The sequence below is a fragment of the Poecilia mexicana genome, unplaced genomic scaffold, assembly GCF_051168715.1.
Source record: "Poecilia mexicana isolate PSO_F unplaced genomic scaffold, ASM5116871v1 scaffold_16, whole genome shotgun sequence".
NCBI classification, from domain to species: Eukaryota; Metazoa; Chordata; class Actinopteri; order Cyprinodontiformes; family Poeciliidae; genus Poecilia; species Poecilia mexicana.
Genome location: NW_028263385.1, coordinates 11716385 through 11736913, shown reverse-complemented (window position 1 = coordinate 11736913; position 20529 = coordinate 11716385). Strand labels below are relative to the sequence as shown.

The 20529-nt window shown below is 40.5% G+C and overlaps 1 protein-coding gene across 2 annotated transcripts in view; it reads left to right on the top strand.

Moving 5' to 3' along the window:
- The window catches only part of grik5 (glutamate receptor, ionotropic, kainate 5), a 49821-nt gene extending 29498 nt beyond the window's left edge, over window positions 1-20323 (top strand). Inside the window, exons 11-19 of one of the 2 annotated variants that reach the window (XM_088013752.1) lie at window positions 319-522; window positions 2315-2428; window positions 2930-3039; window positions 3278-3451; window positions 5710-5875; window positions 8720-8945; window positions 13440-13568; window positions 14949-15070; window positions 19268-20323. In XM_088013752.1, coding sequence (XP_087869878.1) covers window positions 319-522; window positions 2315-2428; window positions 2930-3039; window positions 3278-3451; window positions 5710-5875; window positions 8720-8945; window positions 13440-13568; window positions 14949-15070; window positions 19268-19897 — 1875 coding nt within the window. In that variant the 3' untranslated portion in view covers window positions 19898-20323. Of the gene's footprint in view, window positions 1-318; window positions 523-2314; window positions 2429-2929; window positions 3040-3277; window positions 3452-5709; window positions 5876-8719; window positions 8946-13439; window positions 13569-14948; window positions 15116-19267 lie in introns of both variants that reach the window. The other variant, XM_088013751.1, reaches the window with a different exon arrangement.
- The last annotated feature ends 206 nt before the right edge of the window (window positions 20324-20529 follow it).

The window sequence follows — 20529 nt, the reverse complement described above, 5'->3', positions numbered from 1 at the left end:
AAAAAACGCTAAAAAAATATCGGGGAGTAAATACATTTTTATTAGCTCATTAATTTTGTTGCAAAGAATTAGCTCAAACCTTTGACACCAATTGCATCTCTCCAGTTAATTTGAAGCAAAAAAGCAGAGCACAAAAACTACGCTCCTCCATATGCTAAACAAGTTAATGAGAAAAACTTTGAACTGCCTTGTCATTTAAACCTTAATTAGCTGTTTGAAAATCCCTACAAGAAATCAATAGTGATAAGGTAGCATCTTCTACAGCTAAACACGCTGCCCGTTTTAGACTGAGATTCGTCATGTTTTCCCTCTGCACAGGAGAACCCGTATGTGATGCGCAAGGACAATTACCAGGATTTCGAGGGAAACGAGCAGTACGAGGGTTTCTGTGTTGACATGCTGAGGGAGCTGGCAGGCATCTTAAAATTCTCCTTCAAGATCAAGCTGGTGGATGATGGGCTGTATGGGGCCCCGGAGCCCAACGGCTCTTGGACCGGCATGGTTGGAGAGCTGATCAACAGGGTGAGTACTCTGCAGAGCGCGTGCAGCAATAACAACCAGAAAATGTGCCACCAACACACAGCGATTCATCCACACAGCCACATACTTGTGCACACACTTGTGCTGTAGCCCCAAACCACAGTTCTGCTGTAACTCCCCATGTCTCAAATTGCCCTCAGAGGGGAGTAACACTCTTATCTAGGACAAAGGCTGAATTGATAATTCCCCAGAAGAGACTGAAAAATTTGCTAAATATTGCCCGCTCTGCGTTTCCAAGCTGAAAACCACTTCTAACCACTTTCTTTTGCATATATACAAATATAAAAATGTTTTTTTCCACTCAACCTGTCCAGGCCTTTTGAGCCTGTGACTGACACTCTGGTTGAAGCAGGCTAATGAGAGCCCCTCTCTGTTTAATTACCATACGGTATACTTCAATTACCAAGCCATGGTCCCTGTGTGGGGTCTGCCACAGCGGCGCTCCCCCAGCTCTCCATGCTTCCTCACCCTCCCCGCCCTCCTCGTAGCCCGATCACTCGGCTGTAATTAGTAGCCCGTGTTCATCAATTAGCTTTTAATGGAAGAGATGAAGGGGAGGCAGAACGACCAGAGACCTGCAGGTTTTATGCAGGTGGAAAGACCAGGGACCTAGTGTTTACTTTCAATTAGCTTAATTTGGATCATGGAGAAATAGTACGAGCGTGTGCAAGAGAAAATAGCCCGTCTGCATATTTCATGAAAGGTGGCACAGTGAACTTTTAACATCCGCTCAGTGTGGTGCCTTGCAGAAGTATTCAAACTTTTGCACCTGAATTTTCCCACTGAGGGACATTCTGTACACTATAAACCTTTACATCCACAAAACTGCAACCAAGTGCAAGAACAGAAAATGATGAAAGACAAGAAATTTAACAAATAGCAGCCAAAAAATTGTGCTGCCTTTGTTTTCACCAATGATTTTTCTCAGCTTCTTTCCAAAATAGATCCTGTTTGATTGAAAGCATCTCTGAACTTCAATACCACAAAGTTGCGATTTTTAAATTTTTTTTTATTTTTGAACCTTTCCATTTTAGCTCTTGCTGAATGTTCGGGTTTGTTTTCCTGTTTGAAGCTCAACCTCCATCCCAGTCGTCACGTTTTTTTTCAGCCTGTAGCAGGTTTGGCTCCAGGATTACTCTTTATTTTGCTTCACCATAAACTCCCATAAACTCTTACAAGCTTATCTGTCACTTTTGAAAAGAACTCTCCCCCCAACATGATGCTGCCAACACCATATTTCAGAGCAGAAACAGTTTCTACAAGCACAAAAATAGTGTTAGTTTTCCACCCTGCATTTTTTTCCCATATATTTCTTTTACATGAAGGTTGGAAAGTTCAATTTTATACCAAAGTGCCCTCTTCTATGTTTGCTGTGTTGAACTGTTTTCTCTGAACAGCTGGGTTTAAAAATAGATCAGATTATGCACATGTGGACTCTTCTGAAAGTGATTCACTGGGTAACAGTTTATTTCGGTGCAACACTGTCAATGGGGTATTATCTTAAAATATTGTAATTTAATATTAAGTAAGGAACAGAATCATTTTCCTTCCACATCATAATTGTTTATTTAAAATCCCAATCAGTTACAGTGGAGTATGTGTAAAACTATAAAAAGCAAGAAACTGGTATCAACATGTTACTGTGTCTTTCTTTCTCTCTTTTTTTTTTTTTGCTGACCGCTTTCTGTACTTTTTCTCTTGTCCTTTGCCGTGTCTATCTCCTGCTCACCCCTGCTGCTATCTACCCACCCATCTATCTGTGTCAATCCTCCAGAAAGCGGACCTGGCCGTGGCAGGCTTCACCATCACATCAGAGAGGGAGAAAGTTATCGACTTCTCTAAGCCTTTCATGACCCTGGGGATCAGCATCTTGTACAGAGTTCAATTGGTGAGGGTGTTATCTCAGGCCGTCGGCCACCTGCTGGCTGATACTTACTTCAGATCCTGTACTGGATTTGATATGTTTTTAAGTCCTCCCATTGATGAAGACGACGCCAGGCCGAAGTCGCTTGAAACGTGCGAAACCGCTTATTGCTCGAGAGTTGATCCCTTTGATTGTATTAGTGTAAGTCCTCAATGCAGTTTATAGTGAGAATTTATTTTTGCTCAGTAAGTCAGAGCTGTGTTACAGTGGCAGCTTTACATTGCTAATGAGGTTTTGGGCCTGCGCCAGGCGCGCTCTGGCAGACAGCATTGTTAAACAGCATTTATGGATCGAAGCATTAGAGTATCAAAGCACTGCAGACTCTGTATTAAAGTGAGGGGGAGTACACTGCCCTCCTGTGGTGCGAAGGGGACACCTTTGATAGCAGCTTCTGTCTTGTCCCCATCTGTCCCAGATTTCTCATCTATCTGCGTCTTTACTTCTTCTTTCTCCACCTTGTTTCAGGGTCGGAAGCCAGGCTACTTCTCCTTCCTGGATCCTTTCTCTCCAGCTGTCTGGCTCTTCATGTTACTCGCCTACCTGGCTGTCAGCTGCGTGCTCTTCCTGGCAGCAAGGTCAGTCCATTACATCACACACTGCGCTGATTGTCTGCAGCTCACATCTGAGCTCTCTTGCCATTTATATTGCTAAACACAGGCCACCTGTCATCTATCATCTTTCCCCTGGACATGTCCCCTCACACGGCTTGACAGGGGTTGTATGACTGATTGGCTTGTTTAAACGACAGAGGTGCATCACCGTGCTACAGCTTGTCCTCGAGGTTGCTTCAACGGACTCCCCCTCTCTCGCCAGGTTGAGCCCCTACGAGTGGTACAACCCTCAACCGTGTCTGCGGGAGCGCAGGGACTTCCTGGAGAACCAGTACACACTGGGAAACAGCCTGTGGTTCCCCGTCGGCGGCTTCATGCAGCAGGGATCAGAGATAATGCCCAGAGCCTTGTCCACCAGATGTGTCAGCGGTGTGTGGTGAGTTGGAGAGGAGAGAGGCTGTTTCTGTGCCTCTGCAGCTTAACGCCTCCCGTCGTCTTAGAGATGGGTTTTATATGGTCTCCTTGTTTCGATGTTTGACCTTGATGTTGTAAAAAGACATTTGGGCGGAAAGGCTGCTTTTAGTTTTTACCTGCGCACATCTTGAGAACGAGTTTAAGGACATGCAGCGTTTGTGATGTGACTGAATGTGGAAGCTAATGTACGAGAGAGAATAAGAAGATTTAACCGCTTTGTGATTCTGAGAGCTTCTCTAGAGGCCAGCTGTGTTTATTTCTCTTTTAGTCGTCTTACCACAAATTGAAAAGGCTTTTTGTGTTCAAAGATGTGGGAAGACACTTAACAATGGCTTGTATCTTGTAAGCAGTTATTTTGTTGCATTCCTGCCAGAATATTTAGATATTAAATGCAGTCTTGGGATTTGGGGTAAATAGCTGACCCAAAAGTTTCTTATTCCTGAGTGTCAATATTTTATGCAAATAATGTACAAATGCAAAGCCAACAAAAAATTCAAGTTTGATGATGCTCCCGAGGGAGCTCTGAAAGACGTGTGCTGAGAAAGAAGTAAGCGCTGTGAGCAGAGGAGACGGAGGAAAAGGACAGGAACAGCAGATCACTCAGTTGAGTGAGGGGGAAAATTAAAAACGTGTCTGGAACGTGATGTTCCTTTTGAAATAAGCTGCTAGGTAAGCAAGGACGTCCAGTTTCTACAAGGTTATAACTGTTAAAACATCTCAAATACTTAACTACTGTTTTTACAATGTTTCTAAGATTTGAGAGTGAAATAAAGCAAAATTTATTTTTATTTTTTTTACTGACGATATTGTGAAGAAATATAACATTTCAAAGTTTAAATTTGTAAGCGTTTTTATAGTGTGGAAAAAAGCATTAATCCAGGAGATGTCATGTGTCATCATGTGTGTATCTTAATGCCAAAAATCTACCTTCATACACATATGAACTTTAGTGACCTCCCATTCTTAATGCATAGGTTATAATGGCATTATTGGCTCACCCTTTGCAGCAACAACATCTATGACTTTTCTGGGAAATTTTCCACAAAATTCAAGAATGTATTTCTGAGGATTTCTGACTATAGAAAGCCTTTCTGAGGTCGGACCCTTTTGCTCTGTATGAATGCCTGACTGTCTTTTTGTAGTGATTCTCAGCCATGTTGAAACAGGAACAATAGATCCCTAAACTGTTCCCAGAAGGTTTTTGAGGTTGAAGTTGTCTAAAGTTTCTGGTTATGCTGAAGAAGTCAGAGTTACTGGAACTGGAACCGACGGGCAGGCAGAGCTCAGCTGCTGAAAAACTGATGCTTACAAAACTCTTTATGAGCTTAATCATTATAACACGCATAGTGTAAGTGAAGATGAATATCAATATGTGACTTCATAAAGTTTTGTGTAATGTCACCGAAGATTTACTCATAAAAGTTATTCCACAATAAAAGCAGGTTCTCTGGATCAGCAAGCCATCGGGTGCTGGTTCAACCTCCTCAGGTTTAAGTGCAACTTTTCTAGCACAATGCAACACTTACACATACATTCTGTATTCATGCACACCATAAATCACTAATTTGAGTGTGGGGACTTCAACTACATGTTTTTGTTCTATGCATGCTGACCAATAAATGAGAGTATTGTTTTGCAAACAAAACCAAGAAACAAAAAGTTGGTGTAACTTTAACTAATTCCAGTTTTTAAAGTAAATGAAGAATGCTTCTTCTTCTTTTTTTTTAATAATTTAGTTTTTGTATAGTAAAAGGCTAGGAAGATAATATTAGCGGAGCCATATGCTCAGGTGCTGACGCCTGCAGAAATGGCACTCTTGGCTTTGGAGCTGTACTTTCAAAACAGGGTTACCTTAATGAGAGTGATGGGTGGTGCTGTTTTATATTCAGTGCAATGACTTTCCAAACAGCTGTCATTGTCTTTCTCATATGCAAAGGAAATCTGTCTGTGTGGCTGGAAGGGTGCACAAAAGCATGAGCGAGGGGGGAGAAAACGCTGCCTGTGCTGAAACTTTGTGTTTTAAACAATAGAAACTACAGCACAGAAAATGTAAGTGGTTTTAAAAAAACTTTTCAAATCCCTGCTATACCAGAAAAAGGCCCTTGCCAAGAAAAGGTAATTTCCCAGCTCAACAATCTGATTTTCTCCTGTATGTATGTAGATCAGATGAGAGAAGACCTGCAGTAACCTGATCTCTCCTGGTTTTCTTTCCCCTTCAAGGTGGGCGTTCACGCTCATCATCATCTCCTCCTACACGGCCAACTTGGCAGCCTTCCTGACCGTTCAGAGGATGGAGGTTCCCATCGAGTCTCCAGATGATTTGGCTGACCAGACCAACATCGAGTACGGCACCATTCATGGAGGAAGCACCATGACTTTCTTCATGGTAAAATCCGTCCTTCTGCTGCTAGTTTGTAGTATGTTTGTATTAGAGATGCACAGAATAGGTTTGATTTCTTCAAGGTCTGATTTACAGATTTGTTTTTTTTCTTCCCAAGCATTAAAATGCAGAGTAATTTGTGCAAATTTTGTTATAATGTGACAATGACAAATGAAAATGTACAACAGAATGGAAGCTGTAGTTTTGAATCCAACATAGAAGAGGAATTATGGTCTTATGATTATTTTATGCTTCAGAACTTTCTTTTACAAACTGTTTTTGAGTTTTTACTAGACTTGAAATAAAGCTGCATACCGCTAGTTCATATCCATGATCATGTTTTTCTTTTCTTTTTGTTTTTAGTGGATTTTACAGATTCATGGTGTTGCTTTATTGCGTTTTCTCAAGTGTTTGTATGTAGCTTGTATCCTGCTAGTAGGCTGAATGTTTGTTGTGACATTTCCTCTGAGTTTGTGTGTGCTCTTCTTTATGGCGGCTTGTATTAGGTGGGTGACTGCCTGTGTTTGCTTTATGAGAGCGCTCCAGGCATCTGAGTTGACATCTGTGCTTGTCGTGGTGTGTGTGTGTGTGTGTGTTTTTTTTTCTCTCTCTCTGATGTTGGTTTGTTAGCCTTTGGGAACGTGTGCAGGTGAGAGTTTAAAAAATATATTTATGTGCATTTAAAGGAAGTGACTACACGACAAGTGGTGTTTGTTTTTCCCTTTCTGTCCCGACTATAGATGGAATGGAGCGTTTTGTGTTTGTCTTCATAAGCCGGTTTCATTGTTACGCCCCATTACCGCACTCGGTGCCTGATCCACAGAAACATACAAAGCCTACACGCATTATTACCTTCTCCACTCTCTTCCTGTTTTCTCACATGTTCAGTTTAAAATACATACTGCAAACATAAACTATCTGCCACGAAAAACACAAAATGCTAAAAAATGTTAATAATTGCAGCTTTTAGATGGTAAACCACCGTGGATTAGTGCTTGATTGCAAACATACTTTAAGTCTTACATCCAGAGACTAAAATGGCTTATGGGTTGATATTTTGTGATTTTTTATTTTTATTTTTTCCAACTATTTAATCTTATCAAGCCTCCATAAAGGACAATTCTGGGCAGATACCCAAGAGATACGAACATCTACACTTCTTCCAGATAACACTAAAGCACTCGTCTCCCCTCCTTACCAGACTTTTCAGTTTAGTTTGATGGCCAGATCTTCACAGGTCTGCAGTGATGTGATACTATTTTTATTTTTAGATGGCTTCAATTATGTTTTAAACCAGAAAATAAATGCACACAAAGGCCTGTCATTTGTGTAAGCTCATTTTCCTTTTTGAGCCCACATTAAGCCACGTAGTCATGCAGAAAAGAACAGATATTTTACAAATGAAAACTCTACTGTAGAGTCGTCCGTACTGACGACAAGCTAACAATATGACAGTAAAACCAAAATGCTCCAATGTCCCAAAGCTTGCATTAAACTTCGCTACAATTCATCCAACTCATATCTTATTTCTAAACTATTTTCAAAACTGTGCATCACTTTATAGCTCTGCACTTCTTTATGTTTGACAGATTCTTAATGAAGTACAATGAAGCTTCCAGTTCTTATGTGACATGTTCAAAAACAGATAGGGAATTAATACTTTCCAATTTTCTTTATCGTAGTGTTAAGTTGAAGTTTGTCATGAAAGCTTTTCAAAAGTTGCAAAACTCCAAGACTTTTTTACTAGATGAACACAAAACAAATCAAACTTTTTCCCAAGAAAATTTCTAATTTGCATTCTCAGCCCAGTCAACACTGAGGTGCCTAAATGGAGCTTCATCAGTGAGGCAAGACAGACCATAATAGTTGTTGCTTCTGTTTCCAAGTCTTATTAACAGCATAACAGGAATGAACTCACTGCAAGGGTAATGCTATGTTTATATCGTTTATCACGATAAAGCACTAAAATGAATGTCTGGGCTTTATAATTGCATTGCGATGAACCATCACAGTAAAAGCAATGGCATTCATAACTGCATACTAGTGTGAAACTTTTACAAAGTTGTTTTATCGCTGGAGTCGCCCACAGCTTTAACCTCCAGTAAACAGTTGCAGCCGAGATGTCAGGTTTATTGACCTAACATTTAAAATGGCTTAAAAATACTGTCAGAATAATCTTTGTTTCATGGTAAACCCACCAGATGGCAATTTTAGCAACAGAGCCAAGCAGTGTAAAAGCAGCACAGCTGCAGAACAAGTGATGTGATTGGTTATAATTCAGCAGTGCAACAGAACCACGGCTAAGTTGGCAACCAGCCTGTATGTCGTGTTTTCTCAGAACCCTCCGAGTGAAATCCAATCCAGTATTTACCCCTGTTTCCTCTGATTGACTTGTCTGGGGTTTGTTTTATTTGCATTTGTCTTGATGGCTGAATTCAGATGGTGTGTGAACCCTTTTATTCTCCACATACATTGTTGTTTTCAGACTCCACTGAAGGGGAGTCTGAAACACACTTTACAGCGTGTGTTTGCGTTTATTTGCTGACATGCTGCTATCGAAGCAAAATGTCTGGGTGTTGCAGACAACAAACCAGCTGAAAACATGTGTTTCTGGTTCGATTTGTGGTGTCGTCCAACTGAGCTAGAACCAAAATGTTCCTAATATTTCCTCCTTTTTTCTTGCTTGCCTTATATATTTTATTCAGGTTAACATTATTGAATATTCTTACTTTTCCATTTTTCTCCAGGACGCATATATCTTATTTTATGTTCATCCTTTTTGCATTCATAGACATTTTAATTGATATTTTAGATAACTCTTCCCACTGCCGTGTTCCCATTTCTGTGCAGAACTCTCGGTACCAGACGTACCAGCGGATGTGGAACTACATGAACTCCAAACTGCCCAGCGTTTTTGTGAAAAGCACAGAGGAGGGCATCGCCCGTGTTCTCAACTCCAAGTACGCCTTCCTGATGGAGAGCACCATGAACGAGTATCACCGCGGCCTCAACTGCAACCTCACACAGATAGGAGGACTGCTGGACACCAAGGGCTACGGCATCGGCATGCCGCTAGGTAAGCATGGAGCAAAAACCGCTTTTGTAACAAAGCAAACAGAGGTCCATCATGTAAACAGTAGAGCTACAACTGAACAAATTTCAGTCATTGTTCAGGCACGTAAGGGTTTTAAAAAATATTATAGAAGTTTAAAATCAAACAGAAGAAGATATATTTCTTTGTATGTCATTTGAGTAGGTATAAATGGATAAATATTTATTTCTATCCTCTACTTTTTCTTCATAATGTTCTTTTCTGTTTCTTTTCTTCCCATTTGCTTTTTTATTTTATTGTCTTTCTGTTCAATGTTTTGCTATTTTACCTCCTCCTCTTTAGTTGTACTTAAGTGATGTTCTCTGCCTTGGTGAGTTTGTGTCTGGAACAGTTTGACTGAAAGATAAATATTGCTGCAGCAGAATCGTCGCTCCTGCTATGTCAACATTACAGGTTGCTGCGTGTGGTTAAGGTGAGACTAGGGAGCGTTTATGAGCTCCTACAGCCGCTGTTGATGTAACAAACATTTCATCCTGGAACTTGATTCCTCAAAGTATAAATAAAATGGAAAAACAGAAACAAACTGTGGTGAGAGTAGAGATGAGCAAATGTGAGAGGAAAATGTGCAAAAATGTTAGAAATAATTGTATAAACTCAATAAAATAAAAATGCAAATAACAGAACAAATGAGCAATGTTTATCTTGCACTGCACTGATTTTTTCTGGATATGGGTTTGATATCTATTAATTTATAGATCAACATTTACTTTATGTATTACAGCATGCAATAAATAAATAAATTAAAGAACCCGCTTATGGATTTTTTTATTTACAGAAAACTTAACTACTGGCAATTCCTATGAATTAAAAGTAGCAGAAACATGTTTTACTTTATAATTATTGATTAGACTTTTAAGATACTTTTCTTTAGTAATCCACAGTTTTTCTTTTTTTTTTTGTTGCTTTCCTGAGAGTTTAGTACGACATGAAGCCTATTTCTATTAGTCACTCTCTAAATAGGAAAGACAAGAGAACATACCAGGTAACTTAAATCTCCAAAATGTACTTTTTTGGAGATTGCAGTAAAGATAATTTAACATTAAAAGTCTACATTAATATTTGAAGGCATTCGTATATATCTGTATGTGTAGCATACACGAAATAAACAAATAGCATATGATCCATATCAATGTTACTGTATAAGTGAAAAAACAATTAACATTTGTAATCTGTTACATGGTTTAGACTGAAAAAATGTTTCTGCAGGAAGCTACCCTGCAACTCAGAGAGGATGGAAAAAAACACTAAACTATAATATGAGGTCTATAAAAAAGCACTTTAGAATGACAGGTTTTCTTATCCTTATTATACTGAAATTTGTGTTCAATGGCTCCAGTAAGAATCATAATCTTTGTCTCCCATAATAGGCAGATTTAGCTTCTTATTACATTCAGTAGATCGGATTTCATATCCTAATGTCAATATGCTTTCAGAAATAAAACGGTGGAATATAAAACATCAATAACTTAAAAACTGTCTGAAAGGAAACAAACAGATCAAGACGTGTTTGTGAATTAATGAGTGTGTGAGCCTCTTAAAGATTTCTGAAAAAGAAGCATAAACATCGTCAATAAGGATTAAGTGGTTTTTCAGGCTTCAAAGGCTACAATCGGCTTTTGTATTGTTTCCCTCTACTGACACGTCTGGAGCTTAAAGGTCACAGCCGATACAGCCGTTATGTCTCTGATTAGACCGGTGACACGTCAATAAATTATTGAAATTATTGGTCATAACCTTGAAACTCTGTGCTTCGTAACCCTGCAGAGTTTTGCTGTATCTGTATGGAGATTGGAGACAATTAGCTGTGTACTGCAATATTTAAATAAAAACTTTTAAGTTGTGAAAATCATTTTATTTTAGGAATTTACTGTAGGCTTTTAAATTTAAAGTAAACGTAGACAAAAGGAAATATTTATTTTAGATTGTAGTGAAATGGTTTGTTTATCTTGGGCACATGAATAACATTTTTCCCTTGAATAATTTGACTAAGTAATTTTTGTTCAGGATGTGTTTGGTATGAAAAGTAGCAGTTTGCTACTGGTTTTCATAAAATGAAATGTGGTTGTCTTATCTATCTACCTGTCTCTTCTATATATTTGAGTTTGGTCGAGGTTTAAAATCTGTTTTGTGAAGAACTGTAGCGAACACCTGGACTAGTAGTGGAATTAATATGCAAGTTATATAATTAAAATGAAATCTTCACAAAACAATCTCCAAACAAAAGAAAGTACACGTAAGGTTTGATCATTTTGTGATCATCTATACCTATAATTCAATACATAAACGAGGAAAAACATCCGGGTTGTTATCAAGTACATCAGCATACAAATTAAAGAAGTGAACTAATTTAAAGCCTACCTCCAGTCTTTGTTTTAAATGTCTTTTTTCCGCCCGTTTTCTCTGTATTTCTTCATTAAACTCCTTCATTTGTTAATTCTTATTTGGATTCAGATATGAAAGGTTGAAGCTTATAGTGCCAAACAGAGTCGAGGCCCCAGGAAACCTAATCACAGGCTGTCTGTCACAGTCGCAGAGCTCTTTCACAAGGTGGTAAAATTGCTTGAGAACAGAACAATGACACTACAGACGGGAAGGAATAGAAAACTGCGAATGTGAATACAGAAAGAAAATGAACATATAATGAACTGGGTTAATCACAGGCACTTTAAAAGTTAGGGCATGTGCTGAAACCTTTTTTTTTTTTAACCTGGATTTGAATCTGGTTGTTCATTCTGCAGTCTTATTCACCCCCCTTCAAATAAAGTGTTACCATATAAATGACATTCTGTGCAACCACATTCTTAATATTATTCCACCAAAAAGATTTTAGTGTTTATGGCTCTGATTACAGGTTAAAAGGTTCCTGAGATAATCGGCCTTTATGTACATCACAGAAAACTGACGTTTTAACAGGGATGTGTAAACTTTTTAGACCTACTGCAATAGTGAATAAGATGATAAATGCAGCAGGACGGATCCTCAGAGTTTCAATGCCAGCTCCGCAGGGACGTCTTTTGTTTTGTGCAATTCCACGGTGACGTTCTCTGTGACATACCTCAGTGTTGCATTTCCTTAGAGAAGTTATGAACTGTTGCTGTCTTGAATCAGCCAAGGGACTCAGTCATTATTCCAGGAGCTATTTACAGTTGAGGGTAAAGTAGGTCACCTATAGCCCCAGTGAACTCTCTGAGAAACGGAGTGAGGAACGATCTGCAGAACCGGTGAACAGCTGCAGAGGAAGTGGCACAGTGACTGAACATTTCCAAGAAAGGGCACAGTGTTGCAAAACGTGCCCGACAGGGATTAATCTCACATCTCGCAGTGTAAACTTTACCAACAAAGCGAAAGAGGAGCGGGATTAAAAAGCCATTGCCTGCAAGAAAAGCTGAAACATTTGCTTGAGATCAGATATGCTAAACAGACACGTGTACTTTTGGCTGATTTGTGTGATTAGATCTTAGGAAAAAAAAAAGGCTTGTGTTGATTTAGTTTTTATCTATGGGATTAGAAAGTATTTGAAGTGGAAGTAATGAAAAGGAAGTTAATTGCTTTTCAACTCGTGCCTGGGTCTATTAAAGCCTTTTTCACTGTTTAGCCCATTGTGGTTGTGTCACCGATTCATCGGTCTGTTTTAATGAAGGGCCCAGTCTTGGCTGGACTTTCTGCTATGGATCAGGGGAGAGAAGAGAGGGATATGAAACAGAACGAAAGAAAGGAAGGAGAAGCATTTATATTTTTCTGAAGGAAACGGTAGACAGGAAGTTTTAGCGTAGGACTGTAAAGGCTTGATGGGATCTTTGTTGTTGTCTAAAAGTATTAAAGGGAATAATAAATAAAGCAGCGATCCTGCTTAGTTTTATTGATTATGTGGAGCATTCACTGACAGAAGACGATGCTTGAGCAAATAATCCAAAGTAACGTCACAACTCTGCGTTTAGTTTTTTGCTTTAAAGAAGGTCGAATTCAAACGTTGAATTCTGTTTGTTTTCCTTTCTAAGCAGTTTTGACTTTGCTCATCCAAACGATACTCACCGTTAATCTGCTGAAACAGCTGGCAGCTTTTTCATAAAGAGATTTATCTGCTCCTTACAGTCAACTTTCATGTATTTATGGCTTAATACTCGCATTTTTTAGTACATTTACCCTTTAAATCCCCCCACTCTGCTCTTGTGGATGCATCTCATAACACTCTTTGATTTCTACTTGAGCTGCAGCTGTACCACTGTCTCTGCCTCTGGATTTAATCTCGTTGTTTATCTCTCTAATCTTCTCTGTCTACTTACCACAAGATCACTTGTATCCACTTCAAAGCTGGATGCAGCTATGCTCTGTCTTTTACTCCTAAGTCTGCTATCATTTCATGTTTTTTTTTTTCTCTCCTTTACCAAAATAGCCCCTGATCCTTGTGCTGCACCTTTCCAGTGCTGGCTCTTATCTTGCCTCTTTGTCTCCTGCCAGGATCTCCATTCAGAGAAGAGATCACGCAGGCCATCCTCCAGCTGCATGAGAATAACAGGCTGGAGATTCTGAAGAGGGGGTGGTGGGACGGAGGCCAGTGTCCCAAAGAGGAGGACCACCGTGCCAAGGGTGAGCTGCCTTTCTTCTCTGCTGCCTCATCCTCTCTAATGTCCCCACTAATGGCTTCCTCACTCTCTGCTAGACTGCAGCTAATGGCTGATGTCTGTCCTGATGTCGCTGTAAAGGGACAGCAAACTAATCTAAACTGTTTGTCTCAGGTAGTGTGTAAGAGTTTGTGTAAAAAGCCCCAGTGTAAAAAGAGTTTATCTCTTAAACGCGTCCGTTTGGCAAAAATAGGATACAAGTATCTGCTCACATAAAAGCTTTTACATAAAGTTGAGACAAGTAAGACTTGCCGACATATCTTGTAGGAACAGTGCTGATGAGTGAAGCTGCAGGGGCTCGGAAATCTAGAGTTTCGATGCCAAGTGTGGGTCAAGCTCCAAAAATATGATTGCACATGTTGTGTAACGCGAGATGACAGCATTTTCTGTCAGACTCATTCCCCCTCCTGCAGATTGTCTGTTATTATGTGTAGAGGTTATAAAAGCAGAAACAGCAGATTATGAAACTGTTCTCATTTTATGACAGTAATTGTATAATCTGTTAAAAACAAAAAACTTTCTTTCATAAATCAGTTTGCGAAATATTCTTAAGGTATGGCTATGAGTGAAAAGCTTGGAAATGCACCAATCAGACCCTTTGAGAAAATCAAACAGTGAATCTCTTAACTGTGTGACTCCTATAAGTAATAACAAAATAGATTTGAGGAGTTTTTGTTAACCAAAGGGTCACATCAGTCTGTCGTATTTTGTAAGAGTGTTTTGGGTCGGAAGCAGAACCAAATAAATCTAAAAAAAGCTTTGAATGCATGTTCTTCAAGAAACGCAGCAAATGAAGTTAAATTGTACATTAGATTTGAGCATTTTATGACTCCTCAGCATAATTCATAAAAAACATGTTACTGTTTTTCAATTTTAAATAAAATGTGAATTATGACTCTAATTTTGCTGTGTTGAAAGCAAAGGTTAGTCCAGATTCGTCCTTGAACACAACAGAGCAAGTGCTGCTGTTGTCTTTTATACTGAAAGCAAAAAGCTTGGCGGTGACCCTGACTATCAATTCATTGAGTTTTCATTTTGTGTCTTAAAACCATTTTATTGATAATGATTTCATTAAAATGTTGAATTTAAGGAACAAAATGATTAAATAAACAACTGTTAGGATGTGAAACCTTTTCTTTTAGTCCAGTGTTTATAGATTTGAAAACTAAATAAGTGTTTATTTATGCAGACTGATATTAGTGAGTTGGAGAAAAGTAGCTCTCTGGAATAAATGAAGCTCACCGCTGCAGACTCGAGTGGGAAAAAACCTCAGTAACAAACACAATTGCTCTAAAAGAAAAGGAATTAAACCTGAAGACGATGCGTTTCCTGTGGCCCGCTGCAGGTCTGGGCATGGAAAACATTGGGGGCATCTTCGTGGTGCTGATCTGCGGCCTCATCATCGCCGTGTTTGTGGCTATTATGGAGTTTGTGTGGTCGACGCGCCGCTCGGCAGAGACTGATGAGGTATGCCCCCATACCTGCCCTCGCCGACCCCACAGACACACCCCAGTAGGTTCCCATGGCATCCTGCCAGCCCTTTTGATTATGTTTCCTGTTTGCGCGCGTGTGTGTGTGTGTGTGTGTGTGTGTGTGTGTGTGTGTGTGTGTGTGTGTGTGTGTGTGTGTCGTGTGGTGTCGTGTGGTGTGCAAGAAGTGGCCAGATTTTATATTTCCGCTTCTGTTTTTATTTGTTCGTCTTCGTGTGCGCTCTCTAACATTTCAGTGTTATGAGCCAATATTATGAAAGGAATGTACAAGTGTGCAACTCTGGACTGAAAAGAATACAAGCAGAACAAAATATGCAGCATGGTCTTGCCTGTGTTTGTGTCAATGTGCCCTGTGAGTGTTTGGTGTTTAACAATGTGGCAGCAAGTGTTTGTGAGCTAAATCTAATAAATCGGATAAGCAATATTGAGAAATGCCAATATTTGCTTGCTTAAACAAGTAGAGTGATCTTTTTTTCCCCTGGCATTAAATGTCATGATGTATCTTCTTTTACATGCCTCACATGTACGCTGGTATTCTTCGTTTCCATTATTGGATTACTTCTCACCCATCCCACTGTGCGTCTTCTTCTATCTCTCTGAAACACGCGCACCCCCTCTCATCCGACCATCAGTGTCTGTTCTCCAAGAACGAGTACTGTTTCTGTTTATGTGAGCACATGACCTTTTCATATTTTTTGGAAAACAGTAATTGTCCGTGGTGTGTACAGGTGCATCGCAATAATTTATAACGGTCCAAACAAGTGGAATAATTTTAAAGCCTATTTCATTATTTCAACTCAAAAAGTGAAACTCTTATAGCTCAGAAATTCTCCGTACACAAAGAGACGCCAAGAATTTACGACGTTAACTTTGATAATTGCTTTTCATTTTATGATAATATGAAAGTTTCTCTACCAAACGTCCACTCCGCAAGAGCTACTATCCTGCAGCTTTTAGATGCATCTCTTCTCCAACCACATGAATGAAAAATGATTACCAGGCCACTGCAGCCCTGAATGACATCCTGATGAGTGAATTCAGGCATTTTAATCACATAAAGCAATAAAAAAAGCTATGATACTGAACTGTGCTCAATCTGCATTGTTGGGTCTGATGACTATTCTGATTATCACTCCATAGATTCTCTATGGGGTTTTGATTATTCTGGTTTTCTGGCCAATCCGGTCCACTGTAACCATGGTATTTAATGAGATGTAGGTTGTGACGCCAGATCCACCAGTCGGTTTCCCTCCGCTGTGTGAAGAAAACAAATCTAATCCAAAAAGTTGCTGTGCAAATGAAAACAGACTAAAATTTATTGAGACATCAACTGCTCATTATTTTCCAGCTGAATAAACCAAAACCTAGAGATCAGTGACGGAAAACTCTTTGGGACTTTCAAATAGTGTTTGCGTGCACCATCTGCTTTTTTCTACAGGCATATTTTTATTTATTTACTTTCATATTTCAGTGTAATTATGAGGTAGTCCTACACAAAGCACCTGTGGTGTAACATCTTTAAGTGCAAAGCTTCCCGCCACCTTCTGCTGCACGGTGGAGCTGCCCCCTGATCAGAGCTGCCCCCCCCCCCGATCAGAGCTGCCCCCCGATCAGAGCTGCCCCCCAATCAGAGCTGCCCCCCGATGAGAGCTGCCCCCCGATCAGAGCATGTGGAGACGGTTAAGGGAATAAAATATGTTCTTTATTAGTAAAGTACTGAATAAAACATGGGAGGCCAAACTTTTTGTCAAAAGAATTTACAAATGGGAAATGTTAAAATGAAATCATGCAATATAGTTGTTTTTTGTAGAAAATGAATGTAATTTATTTTGGATCCAAAACTTAAAATTAAAATAAATTTAATCCAGTTTTTCTTTTGGGTTTGATTGAACAAATTTATTCTGTTAAAAGAAGATTTGAGTTTCTTTCACAATCCTTGTTGAAATGCTGTTTTATAAATTAAATAAACTTTCAATGAGGTACAGCAACTTTTCAGTAAAAAGTCTCTACACAGATGTGGTTCTATTTATAAAAAGACAAATACTTTGTATTTTCTGTTTTTATTGTAAGAAAATTGTTTGTTATAATTTTACCCTGATTAAAGAAAAAATGCACCTACACCTGCAATTTTGAATTGCAAATTGGGAACCGCACAAAATCACTCCAAGGGCCACAAATGGATCCCCGGGCCACACTTTGAACTCCCCTAATATCTCCTCAGCTAATCCTTAATTCAGGCATTTTCAGTGTTTTTCAATTACATAAACAGTAATTGCAGCTGCAGCTTCACATGTTTTGGGTTGTGGCTCTTATAAAAGCTCAGTTTGTCATGAACAGAATCAACAGTGCAAAAATATATCCTCAGTAACTCTGCAAACTAAAGTATCAGGCATTTCGGCCGCAGCTGATGGCTCGTCCCTCTGTGGCAGTGAGGCAGGCGTTGGCTCATGAAGCTGGTTAGAAACCAGCCAAGTTCGTTTATACGAAACGTGTTTCCTCTGCTGAGCATGTCCACTTCCAGAGTCTCCTCTCACGGTGATGAAAAGTCCAACACCAAACTTCTTCCAACTTGCTGATCTCATGTTTCCAGTACTTCTACAACTCTAAATATAGACCTGGAAACATAGTAAACTTATACAAACACTTTTAAAATCAAAGCTTTCTACATACAGTATTTATTTTGTCTTAGCACTGACTTCATAATTATCTCGTTTCTGCTAAGTTGTGCGTGCTCATGTGAACATTTGAAATAAAACAAAGTTAACATAGACATGCAGTTTTTCTAAGTCTAGTGTGGGTGGCGCATTAGTTTCATAAAGCTCATCAGCAGAGCGCCCATACGTTTCTCTGCTTCCTGACTTCAGACTGTATAAAACAAACTGGAGCAACACAAGCAGGTGCCACGGCTCCCCAAATCACCTCTGACTGCAAGTAAAAAGTGCAAAATTCAATTTATTCTGTAAAGAAGACTTTGGACCAGTGAGCAGTTTGAATTTTTCTCCTTAGTCAAAGTAAGAAGCTTCTGACTTTGTGGTTGACAAGCTGCATAACACAGTTAAAGCCCCAGGTCTGGATGTGTGTGATGGTTTTTAAGCTCCGGCTCCAGCTGCCATCTGCACCTTGTGAATCTCAACACCCTCTTCACTGGGCTTAGCTTCACAATCCTCTCAAGGCTGGAGTTATCCCTGCACACTTTTTTTCCTGTAAAGCTTTTTCCTTCCACTTAGCTTTCCATTAATAGGCTCAGATTCTGTCCTCTGTGGTAATGATACTGTGGGACTTAAACCCTTCTGACTCTCAGCCCAACATTTGTTAAATTGGCTGTTTTTTCCATGATTTTGTCTGTAATATGGCCATTTATAACATCATATTAAAACAAATCCTCTTTGTTGATCTTTGGGGTTTACATTAGTTAATTAAGATCAGATCAGAAAAAATAAAATCTTCAAAAACATCTCTGGTGTTTGATCGTAAACACCTCCACACCCCCCGTTAGAAGAAAGTTAAGCGTCAATTTAATCTATGTTTCGCTTTTTGAATTGGATTACTGGGATAAATTGACTTGTTAATGACCTACTAAGTTACAGAGATGCAGCTGCATGTAAATACATTTTGTTTGTCGTGTGTTCAAATAACAGCAGTCGTGACGTTGGAAGGATGAAAGAGATTTGTGGATGGGAAAGGTGTCTGTCCTTGTGAGATTTGTTTATGTCCACCTGAGTTTGCCGGCTGCCTGTTTGTTCATCGTTTCATAATGAAGTGTTCATATTCTACAGAACATTTTGGTGTTCTGCGTGTTTAGATTGTAATAACTCTCTTTGCTATCCTCCCATCTCTGTCCATCTCCACGTCCTCCCCATCGCCTCTTTGTTCCTGTTTTAAAACATCTCTCCGTTTGTCGATGTGTGATTTCGCCTCACCTGCAACTCCTCTGTTTGCTACACCCACTGTGTGTTTTTCTGCTTTGGTGCTGCCTCCTTCTTTTTGAGCTCCTTTGTTTTTTTTGTTTTTCCTTTAAATATTATTGTTTTTCTTCTGCTTTATTTCTGTATTGCCTTACCACTGTCCTGTTGTGCTGCCTGCCTACTTTGTGTCTGTGGCACCTCCCCTTCCTTTGCTCCCGTCTCCTTCCCTCCTTTCCTCCTTTCCTCCTCCCTTCCTTTTTCTCCACCAGGTGTCTGTCTGTCAAGAGATGATCACCGAGTTCAGAAACGCCGTCTCCTGTAAGAAGAGCTCCCGCATGCGCCGCAGACGACCCCTGAGCAGCTCGGCGGCCCTGCGACACCCGACCCGCATCGCGCTCGGAGCGCCCCGGCCGCTGCGCCTGGTCCGGGAGATGCGGCTCAGCAACGGGAAGCTGTACAGCGGCGCCGGCCCCCTGACCGGTGGGGCGGGAGGGACAGGACTGCCCGATCTGGGCCCCGGGCCCCAAAGGATCCTAGATGATCCGCTCGGAGCGAACACCACCCCGCCTCCGCCGGCCCCCACGCCTGTGATGCTGCCCGCCCGCAGCTGCAGCCACGTGAGGATCTGCCAGGAGTGCAGAAGGATCCAGAGCCTGAGATCCGGTAGCTGTTTGGGGTCGGCGTCCACAAGGATACCGCCCTCCTCCGCCCCGCTGCCGAGGCTACCTCCGCCCCCACCGCCGTCCTCATCCAACACAGACAGTGAGGGCGGAGGGGGGACCAGTCCGAGGCGGCAGCAGCAGCGCCACAGCCCTCCGCCTCCGTCACCTCGCCGCGTTCCCGCCCCCCCACAGAGCAGCAACAACACGGACCTGCTAGGAGACCAAGAGGGAGTGTAGGAGCGCTGGGTGGGTGAGAGACTCGCAGGAATGGGTGAGGAGGTGGAGGAACACAAACTGTAAGTTTCTCCGGTTCACCCCGAGGCGTACAGATACAGAACCGACTTTGTGATGGTCAAATATTAGGCTGCTGTTTTTGGCTCAGATGGAAATTTTGGACAAATCTGAGAGGAGCTGCATTTTCCTGATGGATGATTTTCTCTCCTCTCGCGTCTCCTTCAGACTACGAAGTTCTGGGTTTCTTTTCCAGAGACTCTGCCGGAGGCTAACTCGCCCTTTTAGTAAAACTGAAGCCGAACAGGAGGCTTAAAAACAGCAACAACAACAAAAAAAGACTTCCAGAGAATTATTTACTGTTTTTTTCTTTTGTTGTCTTTGTTTTGTTACCATTGTTCTAAGTGGGAATAAATACAGACTATGTGTAACATTTTGGTGGACTGTAACATTCTAAGTGAATTGACAACGGTTAATTTTTCCAGCATTTTTTGTGTCCCTCCCTGAGCCCTGAAGCTGCTCTTTGGATGATACTGTGAAAGTCTGATGAAACCATTCAAGGCGACATGCAGCGGCTAAAAGCTACAAGGTTTACACACTCCTGTTAAAATTTAGACCGCGTCGAGTCGTTTCCAAAC